Source organism: Schistocerca cancellata, chromosome 1 (genome assembly GCF_023864275.1).
Source record: "Schistocerca cancellata isolate TAMUIC-IGC-003103 chromosome 1, iqSchCanc2.1, whole genome shotgun sequence".
In the NCBI taxonomy this organism is placed as follows: Eukaryota; Metazoa; Arthropoda; class Insecta; order Orthoptera; family Acrididae; genus Schistocerca; species Schistocerca cancellata.
In genome coordinates this window covers 453539184-453553047 of record NC_064626.1, presented here as the reverse complement: position 1 = coordinate 453553047, position 13864 = coordinate 453539184, and the positions used below count along the sequence as shown (strand labels likewise).

At 38.5% G+C, this 13864-nt stretch overlaps 2 protein-coding genes across 3 annotated transcripts; one reads left to right on the top strand and one right to left on the bottom strand.

The window, feature by feature from the left end:
* Nucleotides 1-1372: 1372 nt before the first annotated feature.
* Nucleotides 1373-4550, bottom strand: LOC126176890 (lipoyltransferase 1, mitochondrial). Of its 2 annotated transcripts, none has more exons than XM_049924094.1 (4): nt 3852-4550; nt 3634-3744; nt 2907-3120; nt 1373-2703 (listed from the first exon to the last, which is right to left on the bottom strand). In XM_049924094.1, exons 1-4 carry the CDS (start codon nt 4395-4397, stop codon nt 2312-2314), a joined length of 1263 nt encoding a protein of 420 aa, XP_049780051.1. In that variant the 5' UTR covers nt 4398-4550; the 3' UTR covers nt 1373-2311. The 2 variants fall into 2 exon arrangements, with proteins under 2 accessions (XP_049780051.1, XP_049780058.1); XM_049924101.1 differs by having other exon boundaries at nt 3634-3741.
* A 451-nt stretch (nt 4551-5001) lies between these two features.
* LOC126176931 (cytochrome b-c1 complex subunit 7-like) lies at nt 5002-13588 on the top strand. The gene is made up of 4 exons (XM_049924126.1): nt 5002-5110; nt 5196-5243; nt 7647-7816; nt 13381-13588. The coding sequence occupies exons 1-4, from the start codon at nt 5074-5076 to the stop codon at nt 13456-13458; spliced, it is 333 nt and encodes a 110-aa protein (XP_049780083.1). The 5' UTR covers nt 5002-5073; the 3' UTR covers nt 13459-13588.
* Nucleotides 13589-13864: the final 276 nt, after the last annotated feature.

Here is a 13864-nt window from a genome sequence, read left to right as displayed (position 1 = left end):
TACAGGCTCAAAATAAAAAGTTGCTCATATTTGAAGAATTAGACATTAAAAAAACCTAAATTAAATGTGCAAAAACAAAGACAATTAATCTCCAGTAAAACAAATACAGCAGAAGATGGAGCTTGTAGTACACACAACAAAAAGAATATATGACCCATGGTTTGACAAACTGAAAACTACCATACCCTCCTGGAGCAAAAAGGAGTAACTAAAGATTATCAAGATCAGTTGCTACTTATTGCATTATAGTGTATTCTGTTAGCTTCCAAACAGAAGCTGCCACTCAGAATATCAATTACAGCAACGTGAAGTCTTGAATGTAGAAAAAGATAATGACAGGGCAGATGAACTAACCTAACCTAACCTATTCTACTTATGAAGAAGTAATGAGAATCAGATACTTATTGTGTATAGCACGATCAGTAAACCCAAGCTGTCACTAACCCAAAGGCTGGTTTGTCATAATGGTGCTTTACTAGGCATGGTCCTATTGGGGTTGATGTGCCATTGCCTTCTATCAAGAATAGTGTTCACGTGACAGATGATCATCATCAGATTTTAGAAATATTCGAGATGCAATACACACAAAAATTTGAATATAATTTTATTGTATTTTTTTCTCTAGTCGATATAACATACTGAATATGTTCCATCTCACTCTCTCTCTCTCTCTCTCTCTCTCTGATCACTCTGCTCATGTCAATGCAATTTTTATATAACTATCTTTCAAACTGTATCCATACTGAAGATATTTACATATAAGATGTTGCTGGTATTAAACCACGAGCTACCAAAATAAAACTACACATGAAATAAAGAAAAATACATTTCACAGTAAGAGTGCTAAAACAGCATACTGCCTTATCTTTTGTGGAGATGAACTGTTTAATTTGAGAAATGCAAATGGAAATTGTAGTTTTAACTCTTAAGAAACCATTGCTCCCATTCTGATTTGTGATTATCCAGTTTCAAATGTGAGACATGTATGTGTATGTATTAGAAGTATAAGAACAATATGTCAAACCTCTGGTTGACAGAAGAGATATCAACAGGAAGATGTTTAAGGGGATCTACCAACACTAACACTTCAGGATTCAGTAGACATAGGTTCAAAGATTTCAGTCATTCTGCTCAATTTAGATATTTGGTAACTTAAGTAGTTTCACTATGGAGCACACCATGTGTAAAACTGAACATCATGCAGTATGTGTAATTTGTGTCGAGTTGAACTTAAATGCATATCATTTGCTGGGCAAAGATGGAAGGAAATGTGTGGAAACATTTCTTCATTGTTCACTAATCGCAAATTAGTTGTTAAGAGTGGAGTGGTGGATAATAAGTTCCTACACTCTCACATAAAAAAGAAAACTAATTATAGAAAAATTAAAAACTTTACTTTTCATTCCAGTTGTTACAACTGCCTATATAGTTCTCAAACAGCACAGTACTTAAAATTAGTAATAGACATACATTTCTGTGTGCATATTATATCACAATGATTTTCAGTTCCTTACTTTAAAAGTTTTACATGGACTGACAAAACAGCAAAAACAAAAATATAATAAAAAGCAGTACATTAACAATCACACATAATTAACAAAGATTTGTTACAAAATAATAACTACAGTATACATACAAACCACAGAAAACTGTTTAACTAAGGCTTTTGATATGATGTATTCTTGTGAACTGTATTTCAACAGCCAAAAATAAAAATATTTAAAAATGAAAATGGGAATTCATAGGCATCCCACATATAATAACTCAAGGTGGCAATCACCAGAAAAAAAACTAATCAACACATAATATACAAATATTTGAAGACAGCTACAAATCACAAAAATGGACAACTTTACATTACAGAAAAAGTTAAGTAGCCTGTAAAATAGGCCAGTCAGCAATAAATACATATATTAAGGCAGTGATATTTCTTAAATAGCAACCAACAGTCCTTTTTTCAGAAGGACTTAAGATTTTTATGTACAAGAAAAGCAATAACACTAAGCACCAGTTTAACACATCATCTGAATGAATTTTGAATAAATATTTTCTTACTCTTGCAATTATTACAGTTCTTATGAAGCAAGAAGTTATGATACAGAATAATAGCATAAATCGTGGAGAATCTAGACGAAGCAAAACCCACTGAATGAATTGTTTACAGCAATTACATTTTCACACAAAACATGATTTTTGTTCATATTATGATGACTTTTTCAAATAATATTTTACTCCAACTGAGAACGGTTGACAGTAGCAGGAAGTGAAAAAAGATTGTCTGTGGTACTACTAATTACTGTTACACAATTTTTCACATTGAATGTATAGCATGCTGCCTACGGTTCCCTAAAAAATCATTCTTTCCTACTGCTACTGTGTGTACCAGATCATTCTCATGAAACTTCATGGCCTGCAATGAATTTTCCAAAATGAAGACAGCTTCTTCAGAGAAACGCCTTCCCCTCAGTGATGTGACTACACGAGCTTCACCATGAAAACCATTAGCAGATTTAATGCCAGGTGGAACAGTCAGTGTCACGTTTTGAATAATCCCCTTTTCAACAACCAGTGTTATTTTTAATTCCTTGGTGCTTTCTCCAGTAGTTTCCTGACACACAGGAAACGACCGAGTTACCTCAAATTTTGGTGTCTTTCCATAGCACCAGTCCCAACTGGAAAATTCTTCTTTTATCTTTTCCAAACCTAAAAATAAAGGCATATGTCACTACAAAGTCATTGACAGTACTAAGCTGAATTACAAGAGTTTTTTAAAAAAATGGTGGCTATTCTTGAAATTCAATTGCAGAAAAAGCTCAGCTCTTAATTATAATTCTACAAGTAGTATGAATTCTTCAGACACTTAAACTTAACATTGCCTGAGAAACTTGCTGGTTAAAGTTCTATACCTGGAAACCAGGACTCTGTGGGATTAATCATCTGGAAACCACGTTGTTTAGAAATTTGCTCCTTTCCACCATCTTCAAATGTTATTGGACATGTTCTTAGATATTCCCATCCAATGGCAGAGAGCAATTTACCAATCTTGACTTGTCTGTTTATTTCACACAAGTTAATAATGGGCGCAGGCACACTCTTTGTTGCATTAGTTGATATTCCCATCTGTAGCAGAAAAATTATTGTTTAAAATATGACAAACATAAATATAAATTCTCTGAACCTATGCAGGTAGTGATAACACATACAGAAAAATAGTATCACAAACTACAAAATGCTATTCCCATCACAGAGTTGATGATGTGCATACTAAAAAGTGACAGCCACCTATTCCAACATTTTAAACAAAACAGACCCAGAATTACATACAGTAAACTATAATAAGAGGAAGCAAGAATGTTCGAAAAACTTCCTATTTATTATTGAGACTTTCCCCTCCCACTTACATGGTCCTCTTTAAACCTGCAATGTTCTTCTCAATTTCCATAGTTAATAGCTTATACGGGTTGTAGATGGTTTGGTTCTACAAAGCAAAGTATCCATGACGAATTTTGTTTCAAATTTACCAGAACACACATTGACTTAGCTATGTTTCAGAGACACGATCATATAATTTCTGATAAACTAGTGCTGGAGAGAGACAGAGTGAGAGAGAGAGACTGTCAATGAAAAACTTACGTCTTGTTTCAGGAGCGATTGCCGCAAGCTGATTTTGTTAACATCAACCAAGAGCGTGCAGTGGTGGTATGCATTTGGACGACCCAGTTTTGATGCTGTACCAGAGATCTGCTGTTAAGGTTAAGGAAGATACACAAATGTAACAATATTTATACTAACGTGAATTATTGCAAACATGGTGATTCTATCAGATTGAATAACAAGCATTAAAAGGATACTTTGTAGTTCTCTTCGACGATAACATCTTCTCTGGGAGATATCGAGGTTTCAATTCCCCATTCCCTGTACAGCGCTCTACTTATAATTTCAAGGTTGTTTCTTCGATTGTACTTATTTCTTGGTGTGAAAAAGGTAAGGTTCAGGTTGCCACGATCGTGATACACTGTGCCGCCTCCGCTGTTACGCCTCGCTAGTTCAACTCCCTGGTAAGACAGGTTTGCAGTGTTTGCTTCAAGCCATGGGTTTTGATGTCTCCCAATTACAACACATGGTGAATTACGCCACAAGAGCAAAACGTGGTGGTTGGTAAAATCGAAATTTTTGTACAGCCAATCCTCAAGAGCAAGATTTGTGAAAACGTCACTTGATTGAGAAATGAACACAGACTTCGTCACTGGTGAATTTTCTTCAGTCTTTTCAGATGCGCTTTTAGAGTAACTGTTCTTAAGCATACAACTGCTGAAGACACCAGAGCTGCTTCTCGAAAGAGAAACAAGAGAAAACTGGCTTGTCTTCAAAACAGTCTTGCACAGAACAAGAGCCATTTTTTATCTTTTACAAAAAAACCTTAAGTCCTTCGTTACAAAGACAGGCGCTTCTAGTGTCTCAACACTTAGAATATTTACAATGGCAACAGCACACAATCCCAATGTTATGGTTCTAAGTCCACAACTACTTGGCGGACAGCAGAAGTTACTGTACGTCAGAGTCAGACGAACAAAGAGAAATCAGATGGTCGTGAAGAGTCTGCGTCTGGTGCAGCCACTTCCAAGTCTGATGCAGCGTGCAAATACGGTACCTGATTCCAAGACAGTCTCGAATGTCTTTTCGCATCCCTCTATGCAGTTCCAGATTGACAACTAAATCCAACTAAGTCCAACAAGTTCTACGAATCTGCTGTGCGTCGAAATCCAAAGCACACTGGTTCCCACCGCCCACTCAGAAGTGTAGTAGCGCTTTACCAACAACTTTTCCGAAGGCTCACAAGAAACTGTACGCTGTGTTACGGAAGCACGTAGTTATATACTTGCCCCAATCAGGTTATCAGGGATGATAAGAAGTTCATCACACACTGAAAGCCATAGCAACAAGCAGGAAGGATACAGATGGCAGCAGCTTCTGAGTTTGCTCATCACTTTTCGATTAGCGGTAGTGATCTGTATCGACTTCGTTATACTGCGATCCTAGGATATAGATCGATCTGTCTGTGCAAATTGCAAAATGGCTGCTGTAGGTTCGAGGAGTGTTGGGTTTATGGGTAAATTTCGAAAAATTGTATTTCATTGATGTAAAATTTGTGTTTATGTCATACAAATGAAAAGAATATTTAATTTTTGTTCTAGGCGCCGTACGAAAATGGGCGTACAATCTTTCAGGTTTCAATAAATATGGTAAGCCTCTGTTTATTACTGACGAATAATGTGTAATTTATAAATAGTGCAGGGGACGTTGTGCACTGTGTCGGTTCTATTCAGTTTTTGATGAGATCCATTTAACCTACACAATACCATTCAACTTATAAATATCGTGTGAGAGTCTTTTACGCAGTTTACGATTAACCTGAACAGTCAGACTTTGTTGTGTTAAATGTATAGAAGAAACATGACCTCTGCTAGTAAACATATTCCCCTTAGATTCTACGAAATTGCCACAAATAACCAAGTATTAATATGTATTGGCGAAATAAAAAGTTAATTTCTAATTGTGTGGCAGTAGTGTTCTACATATATCTCTCACGGTACTGAAGTTGTATATTGAGTTGTTTTGCAGTTAGACGTATGCAGAATACAAGCGTTCTTCAGTATCAAGCAATGGATTTTTTTAAAATGTGTTGATTAGTTGTTATGTAGGCGTTACATGATACCCAATGAAATGTTCAAAATAAACCATTATGCAATAGTTGAAAAGCTGTTCTTAAAAGCTTCCAGTCGTGTATTCAGTCGAACATTTGAGAAAGTGCTCCCCCTCTTCCCCTCATTCTCACCCACACCCTATCTTTACATCGCGAACACCTTCAACCTGACAGACTGGTTTTCCACATATTACATTTTCAAATCAAATGTAAGTTAGAATGAATAATATGTGTATGAGGCACCTTCTGTCACACATGCAGTAACATACAAATTATGACTGAAAATGTAAATTATTTAACTGGTAATAAAGCCCACAAAAACCTGAAAGTATTGTTCAGTAGTGGTAATGCCATATTAAAACAATAATTACACAGCTCAGGCTGTTCCCACTGCAAGTATCCAGATCATGAGCAAAAGTTACACATTGAAAATCCCCCCCCCCCCTCGAAATCTTGGTTAAGTTTTAAGGTGACAATTTGCTTGTGAGCAAAAGAGGTAAAGTACAGGATAAAATGAAGAAAATATATTGCCACCTAAAGGGTTATGAGGTCTAAACTTTAGGCACAGTTTCATTATTCAGATGAATTTACGCATGTAATAGACATATTACAGCAAACACCTGTGTATTCTATGCACAAACTAAGTTGGCACTTGGTGTAGTGGCTAGTGAGAGCAACCATAAAGGCGTTTTCCATTTACAGATGCTCCCATCATCTACTGTGCCGAATTTAAACTTGATTTGCACATATAGTAGTTAGTGTACTGTTGTGAACTTTTGTACAAAAATAAATTGGTTGTATATAGTTAAATCACATTGAGACTTTGGCAAATCAGCCTGTAATAGTCATGGGTAAGAAGACATTTGGATTGGTAATCAGCACCTAATCACACGACGAAACAAGGTCAGTGTTGACATGGCAGAGTAATATGTCTTTATCAATGTATGCAGTGCAACATAATTACATATTTGTTAGATCTGTCAGCTCAGATAGCCATTAGAATCCCTTAAAGCAACATAGAATCTGTGGTACACAGCTTTGTTTAGCATGTTTCCTGCAGGCAGATTTAAGAAGAGGGAACAGATGCAGCAATCCTTGCCACCACAAAGACTGCCATGGTGTGAGAAGTTGTGCTGGGGAACAAGCCATACCTTGCCTGGCCACAACTCTGGCACCATAAACTGCATTTAATGCATTTTCATCAAATGTATTGACATTTAATTTCCATCACATCAACTCAGTTTTTATTAGTATTTTGTTGTTTAGCACCATCTACTATTGATATCTGATTCACTACATACTGTATATACTGTATGACTTCTTTCCTCATAAGGTGTGGTTTGACCCTATCAATACCAGATGTTAGCTTTGACCCATGCGACAGTGATATTGTGGTGTGTGACATCATATGAGCACAACAGAGAGAGAATGGAACACACTCAGTATTTATTTTACTTCTGTAGCCTCTAAAATGTAGATTGTGACACTGCTCAGTAGTGCAGCCTGAGATCTAGGTTAAGTTGGACTGAGAGCTGTCAGAGTCAACAAATGTGTGTACAGTATCTTCGTGTGTAATTACATCATCCCTTTGTGTCGCTAGGTTAGATCGGAAGACTCGTATTTCACACATACTGGATTTTGAGGTGTAGTTTGTCTGAGATTTTTGTTATTAAATATCATTTAAAGAGCAAGAGGACAGAGTATTTCTGAAGAAGCTATCTGTATTTTAGAAGATTCAGTGCAGGTCATGAAGTTTCATAACAATGGCCTGGTAGACACAGTAGGCCAGAAGTTTCTAATTATGGTCACTGCTCTAAGGTTTCACTCAGAATGTTGGAGTTATTCTGTATTTTACATGTTTGATCTTTTGGGCAACAAAAGTTATATTCCTGGATGAAATCTGATAAGTAAGATTGTGTTACCAATGAGACTAATTTAACAGGCTTACACTATGATGACTGCTTGGATGAGTTGAACCCAGATGTGGCTGAAGCACTGAGACGATTGCCAGACAGCATAAAAGATGAAAGGAACTTCCGTATAAACCGTGCTCTGCACCTGTCAATGATAAAGAAGTATCTCCCAAAGGAAGAATGGACAAAATATGAAGAGGTAAGAACAAGGGAAGCTGTGTGAGAGTAATAGCACAAAACTTTAGATTAAACAATCTATTTGCATCCTTTTCATTCTTTAGTTTTAAAGAATTAAGGCTCCCTATTTGAAGCAATTGTAGCTCATTTTCTTATTTTGCCAGCAAACTTTAGTATAATTGATGTTAGTTTCTATAAATATTTGAAATTACAACTGATGTTAGTTTCCATAAATATTTGAGTAAGGGTACATTTTGCTGTCCTGTCTAAGAATGCTGTTCTTTTCTGTTGTACTGATTTGAAATATAGCAACTAAAATATTTTGCCCTATTTGAAACCTTTCACTTGCATGTAATGGTTTTCAGACCATTGAAAGTGTGGGTTAGATTATGTATAGCAGCTTTCAGGTCAGCGAAAGTTTGTCATGCTTACCATGCAACAGCTTCAGATGGGTTAAACGTAGCTGCAGAGATTTAGTATGTACATGATCATTCCTTCCCCACCTAATCGTAATGTTATTATTTGGGAAGAGCATTTTTTTCCCCATAAAGTCACAGACATCTCAGAACAAATTACTGAAATTGGGGTTTAAGTGCACTTCAGCAGCTCTTCCTCTGCATGCTGCTCTAGGTAATTTGTGTCCATTAGTCACAGTCAGTGGAGTAACTGTATACTGTACGCAGTGAGAATCGCTGTACCCAGTAACTAGTTTCGACAGAAGATACACGCTGATTACTTTTATTTTCAGCATGGGTAGTGCAAAATTGATGATCACTGATCTGGCTATTGTGGATTATAGTGTTTGTTGCTGTTTTTTGGGTGAATTTCTTGTATTATGACAGGATTTCTCAGGTATTGTTTTGCATTCCAGTGTTTTAGTTTGTTTTTGAGTTGTTGAAGCCAGTGAAAGCGATTGTAAGATGTGATGATGGACTGTGCTGTGCATAGACTGAGGTATGGGTTAGGTTGGACTGTTACTGTCTGTTGACTTAGCGAAGCCAATACATGTGATGAAGGGAAACTAGTTGTGGTGATGGACTGATGTGTAGCGCAGCCCAGTGATGGTTTCGAAAATGTGGGGGGGGGGGGGGGGGGGAGGAATTGCACCAATTTTGAGGTTACAGTTACACAGGAACCTAAGAGTACAGTTTATATTTTACAGGATATTCTATTTTATATGACAATGTTCTGCATGTTGTATTCCATTATACTGCCATGTAATTTCAGGCTCTCCATGTTATGATGATTTTCTCATTGGTTGTGCCATCTTGTCTAATCGTCTGATTCATCACTCATTATGTTCACTTCCTGCCATTCACTACATTAATGGATACCAACTGCAGCATGCAACACAAGAGCCACGTACACTGTAAATGCAGTTTTATCAGAATTAGTACCAGCCATGATCACACATAAAAAACACAATGGGTGATAAGAAACTAAGATTGCTAAGCCTTGCAGTGAAATGTATACATTTTATTTCATACAACCAATACAGCCAACTGGTAGCCCAGACAACATGTTATTTTTCAACCTAGTCTCCATATTGGTTTAGGCACATGTTGCTTTGTGGAATGAATTTGAATAGACGCTCCTTCTAAAAATCCTGTTCTCCTCCTGCATGCTCAGCCATATTGTCGCAGAGTTTTACCTCCATGTCTGAAGGAAATTTTTGGCCTCCTACAAGCTCCTTCGAGTGAGGAAAAGGTGAAAGTTGCTGGGAGTGAAGTCTGGGCTGTAGGGAGAGTGGTCGATGACATTCTATTGAAACTACTTCAACAGAATGATGGTCTTCCTGACTGTGTGAGGCTCTGTATTGTTGTGAAGAAAGATGCCCCCTTCGGTGAGAAGTACTGGCTGTTTCCACCTGATTGCTTAGCACAAGCGTGTCCTGGTCTTGCGTTGTCATTTATCCTGGTCTTTCGGTGTCACTTAGCAGTCACTGTCTCCCCGCTTTCCAAAACTACATGACACCCACACTCTTCCAGAGCATTGTGATCATCACCTACCTAGCAGGTAATGCCATCTTAAACTTATTTGTCTTTGAAGAGGAGGGTTTTCCACTCCACTAACAACCACTTACTTGTGGGTAGTGGATCCACATTTCATCACTGGCGACAATGTGGCAAAGAAAATTGTTTCCCTCTGTGGAGAACTATAACAAAAGTTGCAGGCTTGACCATCATGGGCTTATCCCGTTGTTGGTTGGTCAGATTTCGTGAAACACATTGGGAACAAACTTTCCATTGCTGCGGAATATCATAAACAATGTGGCAAACGCTCCCAAATGACATACCCAGTACTACTGTCATACGCTGTAACATGATCTTCCTGTTGAATCAGCTCTTCTCAAATCTGTTGATGCTGTGCTGGACTACTGCAATCCTTGTCAGTGACATTTATTCTACTGTCCGCAAACTTTCAACACCGTTCTGCAACATGCTGCTAAGACTACCGATGCTATAAAATCCACCATTTCTAGTTCACAAACAGTTCCTTTCACCTATTAAACAACCATTTCGGCTAGTTCTAATAACTTTTGCTGTATTTCCATTTCCGTTTTTCTCACATCACCAATCATTTTTAGCCGCTTCCCACAGGTTTTAACGTCATTATTTCTTCGTCAGACAATTGTTAGCCTCATTTTCATAATCTGCCACCACAAAACCACTCCTTTAATACATTTACATGTTGTTTTTTCGAAATTTTCCCGAATTTCTCCACCCTTTAACGTGTTTTGGCGGCAACACAACCACCTAACCTTTATGCACATCATTGTCTACCTACACAAGTTCACCACAGGATCAACATAGCCCAGCTCTAACCAACACTTTTTCGCCTTTTTTCACACCAGATCTCCCATTGCTTTCTAGTTCACCTTTATCTCTCCCCATATATTTTTATTTTCATTTTCATTTCAGCCTCATGTTACACTTTCCACCGTCTAATACCATGTCACCCTCACAACACCTCCACAATGACCCCATTAAGTTTTATTTACATTCCCTCCGCAAACATGCCTTCGCCCTAGCCAGATTACGCTCCCATATTTTATTTTCTCAGGCTTGTGTGACATTTGGCATTACCCCCAAAGGCCTCACACTTAAAGTTCTCATCTCTGGCTGCAACCCTTCTTTCCATCAACCCCTATACCAGTTCCAAACTGAACAATCCATTGCCGTCACCCACCTAATCCTTCACCTACACATAAACTCAGCCAATGAACACACCCGTCAACTCCTATCCTTATTAAAAGTCCTCAATCTTTCCTCTCCCACATCCACACCGGCTGTCCAGAGCATCCTCCTACAGGCCAACCACAAATTAGAACAGCATGCCACCCTCCACCTCAAAAAACTATCCAATCTCCTGGTTTCCCACCTCCGGAAAGGCAATTCACTCACCCTTCACAACCTTTCCAGCAAACCTCAACCTCCTCTCATTGCACACAAACCCAGTCTCTCCCATCTACTCAATCTCCCACTTCCAGCTCCACTCCCTCCAAAACCTCAAAATTCCAATCAACACAATCTGGAACCACAACACCCCAATTATGTAGTTAACCTTTCCTCCAAACCTCTCTCCCAATCCGAAACCTCAGTCCTATCCAAAGGCCTCACCTTCAGCCCCACTCCCAGATTTAACCAAACAGCCCTTGTCAAAGATTTACTGTCCTACACCCGTACTCTCTGCTGGAAATATCACTTTGCCACGAAGAAAAATGATCCTAATCCTACTCCTAATGATCCAACTCCCCAAGACACTATCCAAATTGAACCCTGCCTGGAACAGTTCCGTCCTCCGTCACAGCGGGACCCACCTCCTCTTCCTCAAAATCACCCTCTCCAAACCTTCTAGGAATTTCTGACTTCCAGCCTTGCCTCTCAATCCTTCTTAAAAAACCTTAATCCTACTCCCAACATCACCACTGCTGAAGCCCAGGCTATCCGTGATCTGAAGGCTAACCAATCCATCGTCATTCTTCCGGCGGACAAGGGTTCCACAACTGTGGTGCTTGATCGTCGGGAGTATGTGGCTGAGGGACTGCGTCAGCTTTCAGACAACACTACTTACAAAGTTTGCCAAGGTAATCCCATTCCTGATGTCCAGGCGGAGCTTCAAGGAATCCTCAGAACCTTAGGCCCCCTACAAAACCTTTCACCTGACTCCATCAACCTCTTGACCCCACCAACTCCGGAGATGGGAACTTGCCCTTCAGCATATCCTCTCTTCTCGCTATCCGCCAAGCCTCAATCTCCGCTAATTTCTAATTTCAATCTGCCGCCGCTCATACCTCACCTGTCTTTCAACATCATCTTTGCCTCTGTACTTCCGTCCCGACTGACATCTCTGCCCAAACTCTTTGCCTTTACAAATGTCTGCTTGTGCCTGTGTATATGCAGATGGATATGTGTGTGTGTGCAAGTGTATACCTGTCCTTTTTTCCCCCTAAGGTAAGTCTTTCCGCTCCCGGGATTGGAATGACTCCTTACCCTCTCCCTTAAAACCCATATCCTTTTGTCTTTCCCTCTCCTTCCCTCTTTCCTGACGAGGCAACCGTTGGTTGCGAAAGCTAGAATTTTGTGTGTATGTTTGTGTGTCTATTGACCTGCCAGCGCTTTTGTTTGGTAAGTCTCATCATCTTTCTTTTTATATATATATATATATATATATATATATATATATATATATATATATATATATATATATATATATATATATAATAGAAGGAAACATTCCACGAAGGAAAAATATACCTAAAAACAAAGATGATGTGACTTACCAAATGAAAGTGCTGGCAGGTCGACAGACACACAAACGAACACAAACATACACGCAAAATTCAAGCTTTCGCAACAAACTGTTGCCTCATCAGGAAAGAGGGAAGGAGAGGGAAAGACGAAAGGATGTGTGTTTTAAGGGAGAGGGTAAGGAGTCATTCCAGTCCCGGGAGCGGAAAGGCTTACCTTAGGGGGAAAAAAGGACGGGTATACACTCACACACACACACACACACATATCCATCCATCTAAAAAGAAAGATGACGAGACTTACCAAACAAAAGCGCTGGCAGGTCGATACACACACAAACAAACACAAACATACACACAAAATTCAAGCTTTCGCAACCAACGGTTGCTTCATCAGGAAAGAGGGAAGGAGAGGGAAAGACGAAAGGATGTGGGTTTTAAGGGAGAGGGTAAGGAGTCATTCCAATCCCGGGAGCAGAATGACTTACCTTAGGGGGAAAAAAGGACAGGTATACACTAGCGCGCGCGCGCACACACACACACACACACACACACATATCCATCCGCACATACACAGACACAGACATACATTTGTAAAGGCAAAGAGTTTGGGCCAAAAATGTCTGCTTGTGTCTGTGTATTAATAGGTACAACAATTGCAAAGTTTTTAGAGTAATATGAATAACAATTTTTATTCTGGTCTCTCATACATTGTTGAAGCAAATAGTAAATATTATGCAGTTGTTCCTATACTAACAAGTTTTCATTGTAAGGTTGTGTGATGATAGATCATCCACATTATTATTTAATAAACTAATATAAAAATTATTTTACAGGATAATAAGTACCTTCAGCCTTACCTTCAAGAAGTCATAAAAGAAAGACTAGAAAAAGAAGAATGGAACAAAAAGTGAATATGAATCACTAGCAGAGAAAATGAGGCACATTTTTAGTGCCTGTGCTGTTTGGTTATTTATAGTATGAAGGGCTCATCAAATGTTGTGAATATGCTGTACATATTAGCGTAATAAATTACCAAATTTACCTGTGTGTTACATTGTTCGAAGGTGTATGCCAGTCCTGGCTAATGTCTAGATCATAGCCTGTAGCAATCACATTTGGTGTTTCTCTACTGCTCATGAGTTGGCAACATGTCAGTTTCACTAATGGGCTCATACTTTCATGTAACCAGTGAGAGGCAACAATAGAGAAAGTGAATTTGTAGTGCCAATATAGAAACCATCCTCTTCTTTGATATTGTCACAGATAGTTTACTCTTTTTTTCTGAATATGTTTTTTTAAATTTGTGGTGATATTGGG

Coding starts and splice junctions, on each gene's coding strand:
- LOC126176890 (XM_049924094.1), bottom strand. CDS start 4,397: ATGGCTCTTGTTCTGTGCAAGACTGTTTTGAAGACAAGCCAGTTTTCT. Junction 3,121..3,633: donor AATCGCTCCTGAAACAAGAC/GTAAGTTTTTCA, acceptor TTTCTGCTACAG/ATGGGAATATCAACTAATGC. Junction 2,704..2,906: donor CACAGAGTCCTGGTTTCCAG/GTATAGAACTTT, acceptor CTTTATTTTTAG/GTTTGGAAAAGATAAAAGAA.
- LOC126176931 (XM_049924126.1), top strand. CDS start 5,074: ATGGCTGCTGTAGGTTCGAGGAGTGTTGGGTTTATGG. Junction 5,111..5,195: donor GAGGAGTGTTGGGTTTATGG/GTAAATTTCGAA, acceptor TTTTTGTTCTAG/GCGCCGTACGAAAATGGGCG. Junction 7,817..13,380: donor AATGGACAAAATATGAAGAG/GTAAGAACAAGG, acceptor ATTATTTTACAG/GATAATAAGTACCTTCAGCC.